At 39.1% G+C, this 16095-nt stretch overlaps 1 protein-coding gene across 7 annotated transcripts in view; it reads right to left on the reverse strand.

Annotated features, from left to right (window-relative positions):
• Positions 1 to 16095, reverse strand: part of LOC129203530 (collagen alpha-1(XV) chain-like) — a 159491-nt gene that overhangs the window by 82431 nt on the left and 60965 nt on the right. For 6 of the 7 annotated variants that reach the window (XM_054818145.1, XM_054818142.1, XM_054818143.1 and 3 more), the window contains exons 6-10: positions 14180 to 14306; positions 12725 to 12843; positions 7243 to 7357; positions 6587 to 6612; positions 4109 to 4171 (exon numbers count right to left, since the gene is read on the reverse strand). In XM_054818145.1, the coding sequence (XP_054674120.1) occupies positions 4109 to 4171; positions 6587 to 6612; positions 7243 to 7357; positions 12725 to 12843; positions 14180 to 14306 (450 nt within the window). The remainder of the gene's footprint in view (positions 1 to 4108; positions 4172 to 6586; positions 6613 to 7242; positions 7358 to 12724; positions 12844 to 14179; positions 14307 to 16095) is intronic. The other variant, XM_054818144.1, reaches the window with a different exon arrangement.

Genomic DNA, 16095 nt, shown 5'->3' on the forward strand with positions numbered 1-16095 from the left:
AGTAAAAAGCCTACTGGGATAGCATTGGGGAATCATGTAGAATGACCAGCGCCAACCTATGCAGAGTCTCATCTTGCAGCATACCGGGAAAAGTTAACAACTGAACCCCTGAACAGTGCTGAGGCATTATCTGAGAGAGGTCTATTTGACATGGGGCAAAACATTGTCAGGGACCCTGCTCGCAAGTCTGAACCATCAGCAATTCAATCAGTTCCTGGGCCTGTTTCATTTGGCAGTGTAGATTTAGCACTTGTTGCTGGAGATCAAAATGGTTACCTAACAATAATTGCAGCTGCAGCAGCTGCAAAATAAAGCTTTTTTGCTAATTTGCACTTTGCTTATAAGTAGAAGAAATGTAAACAATCATAATCTTGAAATCTTTTCCATTTGCTTTGTTTTCATTAAAAGCAGGCTGACTGATTTTATAGTTTACTAACATGAATTATTTATGTCAGTACCAAGCATCCTGGAAATGACTCTGGTCACAAGAATGACCAAAACAGATTTGCAGAAAACTTGGGAAGCTAATTGTCAAAAGATGCTTAGGTCATTTTTTCAGCTTTTTCACTGTACAATTAAGAAACATTATAGGGGAAATTGAGCCTTTGCCCCCCTTTGAGGGCTATAGTAGTTCCACAGTGCAAAAGAACCAAAGGAGGTTCTTGGCAGGTGTTCATAGAGAGGGAAGGCACTATCTGCATCAGCTCTGTATTAGCAAAGAACAATGTAGAGAATTAGCCAAATAGGGAGAGAGGGTTATAGAGAATCATGGGCTACAGATATCTGTGTAGCTCCTGGGCTACATCCAGAGATTCTACTTCTGCTCAAGGGCTTCAGCAAAAGTCATGGAAAGGCTGACAAGTGTATAGACATGTCGTGAAGAATTGACCAATATTCCAGACACAAAGTGTCTGAGACCAGTGCCAGCTCAAAAGAAAGCATAAATCACTGCCATCAGTGGGGCAAGATGGTACCTTTCTTCTCAGAGACTGCTGTACCACATGTTATCCAGCTTAGGAGGAGGTAGTATTGCTGCACATCACTGTCCCAGTGATGGCTCTCCAAGAGGAAAAAAGCCATTGTTTCACCCTGCTATGCAGTTCACTCATGCAAAGGAATAGTGAGTTGGCAGACTTGAGTCCACCTAGCTCCTGGGGCAAAACAAGTCTGCCCCTCCCATAATACAGTGAAGTGCTGTGTATAGTGTTGTTCAAAATGGGCAGCTACCATGACTTTAATTCCTAACATCTATTGTTCATCACCCAAGACCTTGTTAAGTCATTTGTTGCAGAATATTTTGAACTATACTTTGCTTTTCAGTTATACCAAGATACATGTATAATTAAGAATACAGAATTGTTACTATTAGTAAAATATAGAAACTGTATATTACTGTTCTCAGAGGTGTTTGTGTGATTTATCTTAGAAGCGCTGAGCTGGTTGGGAAGTGCTGTAGAAAATCCATCTCTGATGAAAAGTGATTGTATTGTTTACACAATTTGGTATGATATGAAAATATGACAGAGGTTAATCAGAAAGGAAGGAAAAATCATCTCATAAATTAAAAGTGTTGTAGTATTTACCTGACAGCTTCTGGTACTGAATGCCACATAAGTCATAGCAGTGACATCCACTTACAAACTCAGTAGTCATCCATTAGAGTAGGGACAGTTTTAGGTACATAACTGCTATAAATCAGTGCATGCTACTCTTTCTAGCCTTGGAAACCTTAGCCTAGTCTATCTTATACTCGAATAGCACAATGAGCTATGGCAAACTACTTAAAGTATGATACTGTTAAAATTTATCTAGAACTACTATAATATTTTTCAAGTGCGATTAATGGCACTGCAGTTCTTGGTGGTATCACAATCACTTCTTTCAGTGTCTGAACCACAGAACCATGATACCATGCCCGACTGCTGCATTGCCAACAGGTTGAGAGAGGTTATCCTTCTGCTCTACTCATCTGAAGTACTGTGTCCCGGTTTGGGCTCCCCAGTACAAGACAGACAGGGACATACTGGAATGAGCCCAATTAAAGGCCACAAAGACAACTGAAGAACTGGAGCTTCTGACTTATGAGGGGAGGCTGAGAGAGATTTAACTATTTAGCCTGGAGAAAAGATGACCCGGGGGGAACTTGTCAATGTGCACATATATGTGATGGATGGGAATGAAGAAGACAGAGCCAGATTCTTCTCAGTGGTATCCAGGGAAAGGATAAAAGGGAATGGGCATAAATTGAAATATAAGAAATTCCATTTAAATGTACCAACCCCCTTTTTTTACTCTAAGGGTGACCAAACACTCAAACAGGTTACCCGGAGAGGTTGTGGAATATCCATCCTTCAAGATATTAAAATTGAACTGGACACAGTCCTGGGCAACTTGCTCTATCTGCCTCTGCTTTGAGCAAGAGTGCTAATCTAGACAATCTCCAGAGAGGTCTTCCCACCTCAGTGATTCTGGGGTTCTGTGATCCATGCTGCACGTTTTAGCACTGACAGACATTTAAGTAACACCCTATCAAAATCCTCCAACAATACCACAGTCCTTAATCTGGAATTTACTTATTAATTTTTTCCCTGCAGTCTAGAGTCTTCTGATTGCTGCTGCTAAACTCTGCCAGTACAGTCCAGGGTTGGGAATAGGGTGAAGAGCGGGGAGGAAGGGAGAGACAAAGTGGAGAGAAAGAGACTCCTGGTTCAACAAGTCCATTAAGCTACCCTTTGATGATTTAAGACTGCCCAAAGGTTTCAGAAACGAGGCTCTGAAATGCCTGTACAGAGCACCTGTAATGCCTGTTGTCAACTGATTTAACGTCTTACTGATAATCTGCCTTCCCAGCCTATCTTTCCGGAAGAGCCTGTATCCAGACACTGCAGCACTCTGGTTGTGAGCTATCCCACCATATCTCTGTAACCTCAGAGAGGTCTTGTAACTATGCATGGACTTCTAGGTCCTCCTGTTTGTCTCCCATGCTGCCTGCTTTTGTGAACATGTACCTGAGATGGGTCCCAGACACGCTGCTTTCACCAGGAGAGTGCAAGGGTGTTCCTCATCATGTTGTACCCGAGATGCTTCCTAACTGCCCGACATGCCTTCATTTCTCTTCAGTTTCTGATAACCCTTTGTCCAATGTATGTTTCCATTACAACAGACAGACTGTCCAGATGGACAGAGAGATGGGGGGGTTGCCATGCAGTCTCATGACCTGATAACTGCACTGGAGACTAATTTTACTGTTGAAATTATTGTGGACCCTTTCAAATTGAAACTGACTACATGAGCTTTATATGGGTTATGTTTGTGAATTTATGAAGCCTGAATTGTTTTGGTAAACAGATGAAACAAATCATTAACTTGGCACTTTGAGTAACTGGCTGAATGCCAATCTTGTGTACAACATGTGCTTTAATAGATTAATCCATTATACCTCACTTCAGCTCAGAAGTGATACAAGTTGCTACTTCAGATGGTTTAGCTCTTATTTTCAATTATGTTCATTTCATAAGGGTAATATGATTATATTGCCTCTGTTAAATCACTTAGCCAGTGGAGTAAATTGCACAGAGCAGTTACATGTAACAATTGACTTTTCTTTATTGACTGTTAAGTATAAGGAAGAAATTTTTTACTGTGCAGGTGGTGAGACACTGGAACAGGCTGCCCAGAGAAGTTGTGGATGCCCCCTCCCTGGAAGTGTTCAAGGCCAGGTTGGATGGGGCTTTGGGCAACCTGGTCTAGTGGAGGGTGTCCCTCCCTGTGGCAGGGGGGGTTGGAATTAGATAGACTTTAAGGTCCCTTCCAACCCAAACAATTCTATGATTCTATATGATTCTATGAAGTGTTAAATATATCTTCCTTAGCTCTCCTGTGAAAGGCCAACTTTTTCTACTGCTGAAGTTTACTCATATTCTTGAAAAAACCTTATGATTCTGTTATAGCTGCCCTTCATGTAGATTCATGGGTGAATAGCAGGATGTTTAAATTCTTTCTGTGATTCCCTATTATTATTAATTTTTCTCTCAGAGTGTACCAAATTAACACATGTCCAAGCATAAATGATATCTGATTGATTTTTGGTTATTAACAGGACACATACCTTTTCACCTTTTAGGCCTGCTTTTCCTTTCAGTCCTGGCAACCCCTGAAGTCCATTTTTACCCTAAAAGGATATAAATTTTTTAATTAGACATTATCTTTTATGCAGGTTAAACAGGCTGAATACTAAGCAGCAGAGGCTGGATGTAAGGGTGCTAGATCCTAACTCTTGGTTTGTGCAGTGGGAAGAGATAAGGGACTTACACCTCTATGCAGCTGGCAGTGCATGAAATGTGCCTCTCACCGCATCTACTCTGCTCAATTAAGTGGCAGTGAAGCCTGTTTGGGGGATACAGATGGAAACACTTGGCAGGCTGTATTTGGATTTGATAGGATGCCAACTGGACCACACAGCACTGATGACAAATATTTTGAAAACTATAATATTCCACTAGAATAGTGAGAGCTGTCTGAAAAGTCCTCTTCACATTTTCTGTCTTTTAGCCATTTACTTATCTTAGAGATAAGAATGTCTTCATTTATTCCAAAGTTGCTGAATATGCTTATAACAGGTAAATTCCAGGCTAGAATTCTGCCTCTTCCCTAACAACTTTCAAACTATGAGAAAATGGACACTTTAAAGAAAGCTACTTCTAATTTTATACAGAAGTGATAGTCAACAGAGAATAGCGAGAGGTATTTGTAACACACTACTGCAAACTGCTGCCCTGAGTGTACCAAATCATACCATTGGCATTAGCCTGTTCCTGCCTTCTACTGAAATCCTTTTTGCCTTGATCCACCTGAACATATTCAGTTCCTACCAGATAGGATGCTTCCTGAGGACCTGTGTCTGACAGGGAATGTGTGGTACTACATAGCATTTCAACCCATTTTCCAATATAAACTTCACCAGTCAAATTAATCCCAAATAATCTTTCTATATATGTTCATCTTATCTACACGTAACATGCTTATGCTTTTCCTATAGAAGCTTGATCATTGGCTAGCAAGAACTCCCACCAGCTTTAAAGTCAATGCTGTTATAAAATAGTGCTGTTTATGAATTCAGTTAGGACACTGGAAAAAAAATTCAGAAGGCAAATAAATTCTATTTTCCCTAATGGCATTTTGGGAATTGGGACAGCTGTGATTATGGACACTACTGCTCATGTTTTAGGGCTGTACTAATTGTAAAGATGGTTTCTATAAACTCATTATGGAGAAAAATGTATCTGTAAGATTAAAAGGTATTTTTCTCCTATTATTATTTTTCCTGTAGAGTAACTGGTATCAAGTTTATAGAAAAGTGGCAAACACATGGCCAATATAAATGTAGTGCATACTAATTTTATTGCTGAGTGAAGCCCAGTCAATTCAATATTAAAGTTAGATAGGTATATGCAAGACTGGAACCCAGCTGCACATGGACAAAAGATTATCTATAAAAAATACAGACCAATGGTTCATTTCACAAGATATAACAAAATGTCTATGACAGGAAATAGGACTGTTTTACAAGGATTAGTTTACAAGGACAAAACAATTGCTTTTGAAGCATTTGAACTACATTTGAAGCATTTTCTAGAAGACATTTCCCCATTATTTTTATTTCATAGAATTTTCTTTGAAAATGTTCTACTTGAAAGTAGTCAGACTTCTGTTAACAGAAAACGTAAACCTCTTGTCTATAAGCACAATAATGACAGACTCTGGGTAGGAAGGTCTTAGAGGGGGGAAAGATGCACAAAGTGGCAGCAACAGATGATGAGTAAGGAAACAGAGAAGCCAGGTAGTAAAGCATCAACAGAGGACAGATACGCAACAGCAGCTGAGACACTCATGGAATATGACAGCTAGTGATTTATTATTGCGTGCATTGTTGGGCAATACTTCACCATGGATGATGCATATGCAATCGATCGGTGGCTCATGGTGAAGTGACCTACGGATGGGAGTCATCTGGAGAAGGGAGGAAGGAACAATACAGGAAGATGAGAGCAAATGTGACAGAAGAGAGGGTAAAATAGAGGAACACAGAGAAAGGAAAGCAAGAACAATGAATTAGAAGGTGCGGTTGAATTACTGCACAAGAGTTGAGGGGTAAAAGGTACATCTGGAAAGTTAATAGCAGCTGTGGTTAGGAGCAGGCAACATAGCAGCATGTGTCTATAAAGGGTCAATGAAGCATTTTGTCTTGCCCTGGAAGAGGTCTCGGTCTGACCACGTCCTCTTTTTGAAGTTCCTCTCTGCAAAAAAGCCAACCTCACCAGAGCTGGACTCCTTGTACAGCTGCTTGTGTTATGATATGCCTCTTATATTCTTTGCAACTGGGAAATCATAAATTTCCTTAGAAACCTGGGTCTCCCTCTCTTGGTAACCTGAGGAAGTCAACTACAGCACCAGAGCTGCCTTCTGAAGAGAGCACATGGAGAAAGCACTTTGCTGCTTAAGCTTCAATGTAACCGAGTCTCTGATAAAAAATGTTGTTTGGGATTTTTTCTTCAGATAACCAAAAGATGTATAAAAAAGTACTTACAGGTAACCCATTTTTACCAGGAATGCCCCAAAATAAAACATCTTTGTTAGAAAGGTAAATAAAACATTGTAACAAAGAAGCAACAAGAGAAAAGTAATTAACTCTAGTTCGATGTGTCATGCAGTGACAAAATAACAAACCAGAACTGTAATAAATGCTATGTTGCAGTGTGATCTGTTTTGCACCTCTGTTTACTTGGATATATCTTGTGCTGATGGTTCAGAAGGATATAAAGTGTGAAAGATCCTGGATATACAGAAGCCACTGAAAGAGGCATGTGAGTTCTGAAGTCCAGCAGCTTTGCATATGTTCAAACATGACAGCTGGGAGGGTGGTGCAGCACTGCAGAGACTGCCCAAAGTGTTTGTGGAATTACTGCTCTAAGAACGTTAGTATGTTGGCACATCAGTTGTTTGCCTTGCGCTTTCTGATGATCGTCTCTCATCAGGCCCTTGTATAGCCGTTGCCACATGTGCAAAGCAGATATGACACTCCTGAGCTGTTTTGTTGGGCGTAAAATCACATCTTGTAGAAGTATAACTGATGACAGTGTATGAGGTTGCGGAGTTTCAGCCCTTTATGCATGTGTGATGAATGACTATTACCCTTGTAATGGCTAAAATACATGCATTCTTTCAATAGACAGAAAATACTCACAGGCTGACCATGTTGTCCAGGTTTCTCTGGAGGTCCTTGATCTTTTTTCTGCACATCTTCTGGCCTTCCTGGAGATCCTGTGGGCCCATCCTCTCCTTCTTGACCTTTCTGGTCCTGAGTAATTAAAATGTGAAATATGAAAAATGTGTTGCATTACTTTTCCCATTTTTGTCTCTCTTTTTTTGCCTCTCTTCCCTCTCTCCTAGAACCCCTGCTTTGTCCAATGCAATCAGAAACCTGTTAGGCACCATACAAACCATATAGCCCAGTCAGCAAAGGCAGTCCATATTAGAGATCATTCATGCAAGTACAAATAAATTGCTTACTGAGCTGGAAATATGAGAGCTGTTTACCAAGATGGAAATGACCATGGTCTAATTTCATATCTGCACAGTCTAAATAAATAATGTAGGTTTGAAAAAGACCGGTTTCACAAACTCAGTCTGGGAGAAAATTGTGAAAGTTAAAAAGAGATATTTAGGAATGCTCTAGCCAACTCCCCTGAGATCTACAGCTCTAACGAAAGAGGGTTACATGTCCAGCTTCGTTAAAAAGTGACAGAAGATGAAATGAGGAAATTGGTAGCAAAGAATAAAAATGGACAACAAACAAGAGAAAAAAATTGCTAAGCATCAGTATTTTGGTCAAGAGAAAGTAACAATAACAAAAATAATAATTTAAATGTACCAGGAGCAAAATAAACACTTTCAGTGGTGAAGCTCAGACACTAATACATATTTAAATTAAAATCCAGTATGCAGGACTGAACATTTAAGTAATTTTTATGTCATATTTTCACTGAATCATAGAATCACAGAATCGTTTTGGTTGGAAAAGACCTTTAAGATCATCAAGTCCAACCGTTAACCTAGCACTGCCAAGTCCACCATAAACCATGTCCCTAAGCACCACATCTACGTGTGTTTTAAATTCCTCCAGGGATGGTGACTCAACCACTTCCCTGGGCAGACTGTTCCAGTGCTTAATAAACCTTTTGGTGAAGAAATTTTTCATAATATCCAATCTAAACCTCCCCTGGCACAACTTGAGGCTGTTTCCACTTGTCCTGTCACTTGTTACTTGGGAGACGAGACTGACATCCACCTGTTTTGAAACAAGCACTAGGATTTCCTCACATTTTATAGCAGCAATGAAATATTTTGTGTCCCATTAGTAGCTAATGAAACTAGGAGAGATGTAATATAGGAACTAATCAAGCATTTTAAAGTCAGCAGGATGACAGCTTTCAGCAAAGGAGCTCTTAGCTGATTTTTTTAAAGATCTTTCTGTGTTTTGTCACTAGGAAAGTTCCCAAAGACCAGGGTTTTTTTTCATCTGGTCTCATGATAGATTTTTTCCCCCATCTGGAAAACTGATAGAAGAGAAGCTAGCTAATTAAGCTGTGGGCAAGATCATAACCTGAGTGAGATAACGGGATTGTTGATACAGATTGTTAAGAGTATTGAAGGAACTAGTGGATATTATGTCAGCACCCCTTTTGATCATGTACCAAAGGTCTTAGTAACCGGGGGAGGTCCCTGCTGACTGGAAGCTAACCAATGTTGTTCCAATCTACAAAAAGGGCGTGAGGGAAGACCCAGGAAACTACAAACCTGTTAGTCTAACCTCAGTTCCTGGAAAAATTATGAAGATTAAAGGCATTTAAAGAATAATGCAATCATCAGGCACACTCAACATGAGTTCACAAAGGGAAAGTCCTGTTTAGGTAATTTGATATCCTTCTATCATAAGGTCACCCAGTTAGTGGGTGAAGGGAAGACAGAGGATGTAGTTTTTCTGGCTTTTAGTAAGGCTTTTGATACTTTTCTTCACAGTATCTTTCTTGAAAACTGTGGAATGAGTAAGTAGGTAGATGGTTTGCTGTCTGAAGAACTGGCTGAAGGGCACAGGTCAAACAGTTGTAGTGAATGGGGCTACATCTGGCTGGTGACTGATCACCAGCGATGGTCCTCAGGGTTCAATTCTAGGGCCAGTTCTGTTCAATACATTTATCAACGATCTGGATGCAAGAGTTGAATGCACCATTAGCAAGTTCACTGATGATACCAAACTGGGAGGTGCTGTTGAGTCTCTTGAGGGGCAAGAGGCCTTGCAGAAGGATCTAGATAGATTAGAGCATTGAGCTATGACTAACAGGATGAAATTTAACAAGTCAAAATGCCAGATTCTGCACTTAGGAAGGAGTAATGCCAGGCACAAGTATAAATTAGGAGAGGAGTGGCTGGAGAGCAGCCCTGCAGAAAGGGGTCTGGGGGTGCTGGCTGACAGCAGCTCAACATATGTCAGCAGTGTGCCGGGGCAGCCAAGAGAGCAAACCGCATCCTGGGGTGCATCAAACACAGCATAACCAGCCAGTCAAAACAGGTGATTATCCTGCTGTGTTCAGCATTGGTGCAGCCTCACCTTTGAGTAATATGTGCAGTTCTGGGCCCCACAATTTCAAAAGGATGTGAAGGTCCTTGAATGCATCCAGAGGAGGGCAACAAAGCTGGTAAAAGGGCTGGCGGGCATGCCCTGTGAGGAGCTGCTGAGGACTTTGGGTTTGTCTAGTTTGGAGAAAAGGAGGTTGAGGGGTGACCTCATTGCTCTCTGCAGCTTCCTGAGGAGGGGAAGTGGAGAGGGAGGTGCTGAGCTCTTCTCCCTGGGATCCAGAGATAGGATGTGTAGGAATGGTTCAAAGCTGTACCAGGGGAAGTTTAGACTGGATACTAGGAAGCTTTTCTTTACTGAGAGGGTGGTCAAACCCTGCAACAGGCTTCCTAGAGAGGTGGTCAATGCCCCATGCTGGTCAGTGTTTAAGAGACATTTGGACAATGCCCTTAATAACATGCTTTAACTTGATGGACTGACCAACTGAATTGGTCAGGCAGTTGGACTAGATGATTGTTGTAGGTCCCTTCCAACTGAAATAGTCTATTCTGTTCTATTCAATGCAGTTACAATTTTTTATTATTATTTTCTAAAAGATTGTTAATTAGTATATTGTATAACCATTTTGGATATCTATGTAGTGAAAAGGGTGTGGAAATTGGAATAATTCAAGAAAAAACTTGTAAAGACGAGTAAGAAGCAAAACTACTAGTCACAGTAGACTTAAGCTTTTTGTGTCACACTACTTAAATCAAGACTGGATTTTTATTTAAGAAAAATAGCCCAAAACTGGAGGGGAAAAAAAAAAGAGATAGTAGGAACAATAGTTCATCCTGACAAAATAGCTGCTTTTAAAAAATGTGAATGTAGGCATGAAAATGTTAGAGGAATCATATTTGGAAGACCTCCAACAAATAAGATCTCCTATATGTCAACTCCAATGGATGATCCTTCATCTAATGTTTCACCTTTTGTTATAATTTACCACAATAAACACAGAAATGCTAGAAGACCCTGTAAGGAGCAAACTTAAATACTTGAATAAAACACACAATGTAGAACTTCAGTATACAAGTTCTGTCATTCCTGATGCTGTATGTTTTCTGGCAAATACAAGCAGTCATAATCGACTACAGTTTCAAGCAATACAAAGAATGGACTTTTGGCATAGCAGTCACAAAGGCAAGAGGAAGGAAAGGTCATTATTTATTTTCTGCTTAGAAAAATTGGTGGCTGTTGGATCAGGAATGTTAATTAACAAAAAATATACTGCTATTTACTTTGAAATATGTTAACAAGTAGGGCAAAAGTATTTGAGTAGCTGGAGCCCTCCAACTCACAGGATTCTAAATGAGGGGCATATGTAATTTTAATTTGCAGAATCACACAAAATTCAGGTTGCACATTACCTTACAAATGCAATAGGCACAGTATCTTTCAAAGCTCAGTATCTCACCAGAGAGGGTGACTTTGCTACATATGGCATAGCCACCTCCTTTGGGGTTTCTAGTGCCTGCAGTCACGTAGGCTGGAGTACTCTCCAGTAGCCCAGTTAAAAGGGCTACCATTTTTCTTAGCACTGTGTGAACCTCAAAGTAGAGACAGGCCATAGCTTTGCATTTTCTCGCAACTTCCTTGTCTAGGAGCCAAGCCCACAGGAGTCTACCCAAGAGGAGTATCTACTTTTATAAGGGATTTGACAAAAAGTGATTTTGAAAATGTGACTAGTCTCAATGCTTTGCATGTAATTTGTAGTTATTTCTGGTCCTGGCAGAATTGGATTGCCAATTAAATTACAGATCATCTTTGTTCAGAGTTTCCTCTGTTCAGTAGTGTACAACTCACTTGATGGTGGCACACACACTTTCTAGAATCTCTTTTTCCATCAGGAGGGACCCTGAAAGGTATTCCTGCTTTGATGCTTACAACAAGACAGCCTGACCAAGATTTTCAGAAGGCATCTCTGTCAGGTGAAAGATGTCCAAATACCGCCTCTTCTAGAGTACTTCTAAAAAATGTGCTGGCAGCCTAGAGAGAAGCTAGGCATGGCTGTAAACAGCATTTATTTGTGTAACTGCTTTGACACAGACATGAGTAATACAAGGACCCCCAAACAACTTTACTGTCTTGCCTCAACTTTGATCCTTTATAAGGCAATCTAGGGGTGGAAAGGTTGTTCAGTCTTAATACTTTACTAGTCAAAGCATCTTTTTATTGTGAATGCCAGGAAAGCTGCTGATTACCTTTTTCATGGATTTTTTTATCTCTGGGTGTTAAAGTATGCAGCTGTGAGGAGGCACCATACACTGCTTTCTTAAAGCAATAACTAGGAGTTGCAGACATTTTTCCAGTGCAATCCACACAGTCATTCCTTATCAAGATACGGCATATAGGATCAACATCTTGGATGGTAATTCAAGTAAGAGTGGGTTTATAAAAGGATAATTTGCATAAACTATAAATTTTCAGATTAGTCTGTGGGCAATTAAGGAAAACTAGTGATATACATTTTAGACATATATTTCTCCAGATTTTAGTGTGGTTTAGTGTTAGTCTTCTGTTTGAATCACCTGACAATAAAGCACTGTGATAATGAAGTGTTTCTTTGCACTTGGTACTTCACACAGAAGCACTTGGTGAGCACTCAAAGGGTGTAATTTTAAATCTGTTTATATGTCACACTTCTGAGAAGGAAGCAGGACTTTCACCTGCAAGGCAGTTACTGTAGGACCAAGATACCTGCTTTCAGGGAATAAAAATTGTGGTGAGGATTTATGTTGGTTATTTTCTTTGTTCCTCACTTTCTTAAAAGCAAAATGAAAAAAATGCAAAACCGTAAGCACAAATTCATTTTGTTAGTCAAAAATCTCAAGCCCATCTCAATGGTTATAGATCCAAACTGCTGCATAGTGTTAGTGCTTTTGTCTGATGTCATGAGAGGACATCCAAGAATTTAAAAAGTAACTTCTGTTTTGGCATGCTGCTAAGATGGAATAGATAAAGGCACCAGCTCAGAACAGCACCTAAAATTCATGTTTTCCTGCTCTTGGAACAAAAAGATAAGGCATATGATAAACTCATTGTACAGACCTCCTCTCTGCTTGTTCCTGGCAAAACACTAGCGCCAGAGCCATCTTCTTCTCTTAAAATTTTCTGTGTGACAGTGGTAGACTCACTGTTGCCTTGTCCAGTTTCCATGACAGCTGAATCTAAATAAAATAATTACTTATTAATGAGTGATAGAGCAAAATAAAACCTGCCCAGAGATATTTATCAGAGCACAGATGCTGCAAGTTGTATGAAAAAATAAATTATTTAGGTAATGACCAAAATACATTCCAAAGATTAGTATTAGTAATTTTATAACTGAAAATTTTAAAAGGAAAGAAAAGAGAAAAGTGAGAATAAAATTATTAAACAAATGTTTATTTTAATGACTAAGACTATATTGCATCATCATCTTTGCTTCAAGCTCTAGTCTAATGGTTGCCTATTTTTCATCTATACAATATAAAAAATGAGAGGTATGTACAACAGCTACTATCTGAAGTATGTATGGAATTTAAATAGGAACATTGTCCTTGGACTTGTTAAGATAACTAGCTTTACTTTTTACTTTCTAGGAGTGCACTGAAATTGTTTCACGAGTGGAAGACTGGATTCCTCAGTGCATGATGCCCTGCTCTTATTACTTTGCTGCCTATACTCGCATCCAACACACCCCATTGGTGCACTAGGCAGATTTACATCCTTTGCAAGGAACATAAGTAGGTATACAGTTGTTTATTCAGTGGTAGTATTCAGTTTTACATGAAAGGCTGTGCTTCACTAAAACAGAAGGTCATCAAATTAAATACTCAAATTCCTTTTAAAGTTGCCACATGGCTTTAGAGAGTAGCACTACTTTCAGAGGTACATCTCAAGAAGTGCCATGCTTCTCGCTGACCTGGTCAGAATGAAGAGGATTTTTCTCCTTTCATTCCCTTTGCCTAATACTTGCTCTTTACTGGAGTGTTGTAGAGTATCACAGCAGCATCTCCTCAGGTCAGCTTCTTCATTTCATCCAGGTTTGGGTTTTTTTTCATTTTGAAATATAAACCATAGTTCTGTGACTGAAACTTCCACACTATAAAAGGGTAAATCTATTCTCTGCATGTTTAACAACAACTGAGATAAGTGCCTATATGGAGTGAAAAATGAAAGATGTGTTGAACAGTGGCTGTAGTTGCTACCACTTACCTTTGCTGCTATTAACAAAATGCAGTTTAACAGACTGCAATTTCAAAGACCAAATGTTTGATGTGCCAATTCTTTTCTAACATACAGGATGGCCAAAACCATAGGATTTTCCATTCCTGGCAGCACCCAAAATATGACAGTGGTTTTTCATACACAGGAAAATGACAGAGTCAGACCTACAGAATGTAAATTACACCCCTCACCCCACAAAAAAAAAAAAAAAGAAAAGGAAAAAAAAAGGAAAAAAAAGAAAAAAAAAGGAAAAAGGGAAAAGGAAAAAGCAAAAAAAAAAAAAAAAGGCAGTGCCTTGTTCTTTAAGTTTAGCTGCTTCAGAGGTTTCTTCTGATCTGTGATTTCCAGAGAAATCATTTTCTTCCAAATAAGACAATATAGTTGGGGGGGCTTCCACTGGCTCAGCCAACGTATCTTCTGGCTAAAAACAACATAAAATCCCAAAGAACTGTTTAGAGAAAAGGCTTATCACATATTTTAAAGCAAGAATCAGTAGATTACCTTCCTCAAAGCATAGTAATCAGAACTACCACATTTATGAAGCAAAGCAGAAATCCAGATCTTTCTCACTTAATATCTTGCCAGTATCTGTCCTTAATCTTATGCTGCCCTTAGAAACATTAACTGTCATTACTATCATAAAACCCAAAATTTATTAATGGTCAATAATACATTCTCTTTCATTTACAAGTTTTTAATTTATTTCACCTTCTATTTAATTTTTCCTCTTTACAATGCACATCTAGTTTCTGGTTATTGAGAGATGTCACACTAATTTGGTCAAGCTCTTGAGAAAAACTAGCGCAGTACCTTTGAACTCCATTCCTCCAACCCAAGTGATGGACACTTGACAAACCCATAGAGAGGGAGAAAAACACAAGGCATGTAAAGTTATCACTGCAAGTCTAAAAGTCTAGAGCTGGCTGTGGGTGGGCAAGAGGTGGCCATTTCAATAACCTGGTATCAGCTGCATGCAGGAATGTGAGAGCCTACTCCCTGCTGAAATTAGACACCTGGAGAATTGCTATCTGCATTTGTAATTTAAATAAAATTTAAAAGCAATTATGTTGCCATGGTAACCTGGAGCAGACTTAATGGGCCAAGCATCCTGGTCTTGAACCAGGGTAAGATGTGCAAAATGGCATAATAGGCCTTGCTGAAATAGATCCTGAGTTGTCAGCAAAAGGAAGAGATGTAACATCACTGGCACGATTTTTACTCCACTGTTTTTTATCTTTATAATTGAGGAAAAGCTCCAAGATACTTCTTGTTATTAAGAAACATATTGAAAATAGGCTTTAGGGCTCCATTTGAAGGGGAAAGTAAATCTTTTCCACAGTGGACCAGATCTGATCTCCACTATAGCGGACAAAAGTATTTTCCTTTGATTTCAGTTTTGTTTACTCCACTTGAGAAATAAAAAAATGTATGTTTCCCTGCTCTTATTTCTCTTATAACTATATACCTTGTTCTTGACATTCTGTGTAGGAATATTTTGATTAATCTTTAGAGACCAATAAACCTTTTTATGCAGTCTGTTTTTCTGAACCATAGTAAACCTACAGTGTTAAGCTAGTCATGCATTACAGGGCTTTATGTTTTAAAATCCTTAATAAGACGGGATCTTGGCTACTTTGAGAAAAAAGGACCAACTTTTCCCTTTAAATGCACTGTCCAGTGACCTCCCTCTTCTGATGCAGAATAACCAATACTTCAGATGAATAGTAGAAAATAATTCAGAATGTGCTCAATTGTACAGTCTGTAAAGCATTCCTGATGTTTATTTCTCACTGGGAAGATACATAAAGCAACAGTAGGACAAAGACTGAAATGCTTCATTTTGAGAAAGAATTTAAAAAAATCTATAAAATGGAAAAAACCCTCCCAAACAGTATTAGCAAATACCCCAAATCTAACTCTGCACTAAAAAACAATGGGAAAAATAGAGATAATTACTTGATGATAGTAGAAAAACAACCCAAAACCTCAAACTACACTCATAAGTATGTAAACTTGATAGATAATAGTGATTACCTGCCTGATAGAATCATAAGAATTAGGATAATAAAAAAGTACATTTGTAATTTAGTTAAATGATTGGAAAAAACCCCCAACAAAATATCTTGGAATAATCCCAGTCAGTTTAGACACGAAGACGAAGTAGTGTCTAATAACCATGCGCAGAGGTTAGGGATCGACATCAGCCAATG

Source organism: Grus americana, chromosome 2 (assembly GCF_028858705.1).
Source record: "Grus americana isolate bGruAme1 chromosome 2, bGruAme1.mat, whole genome shotgun sequence".
Classification (NCBI taxonomy): Eukaryota; Metazoa; Chordata; class Aves; order Gruiformes; family Gruidae; genus Grus; species Grus americana.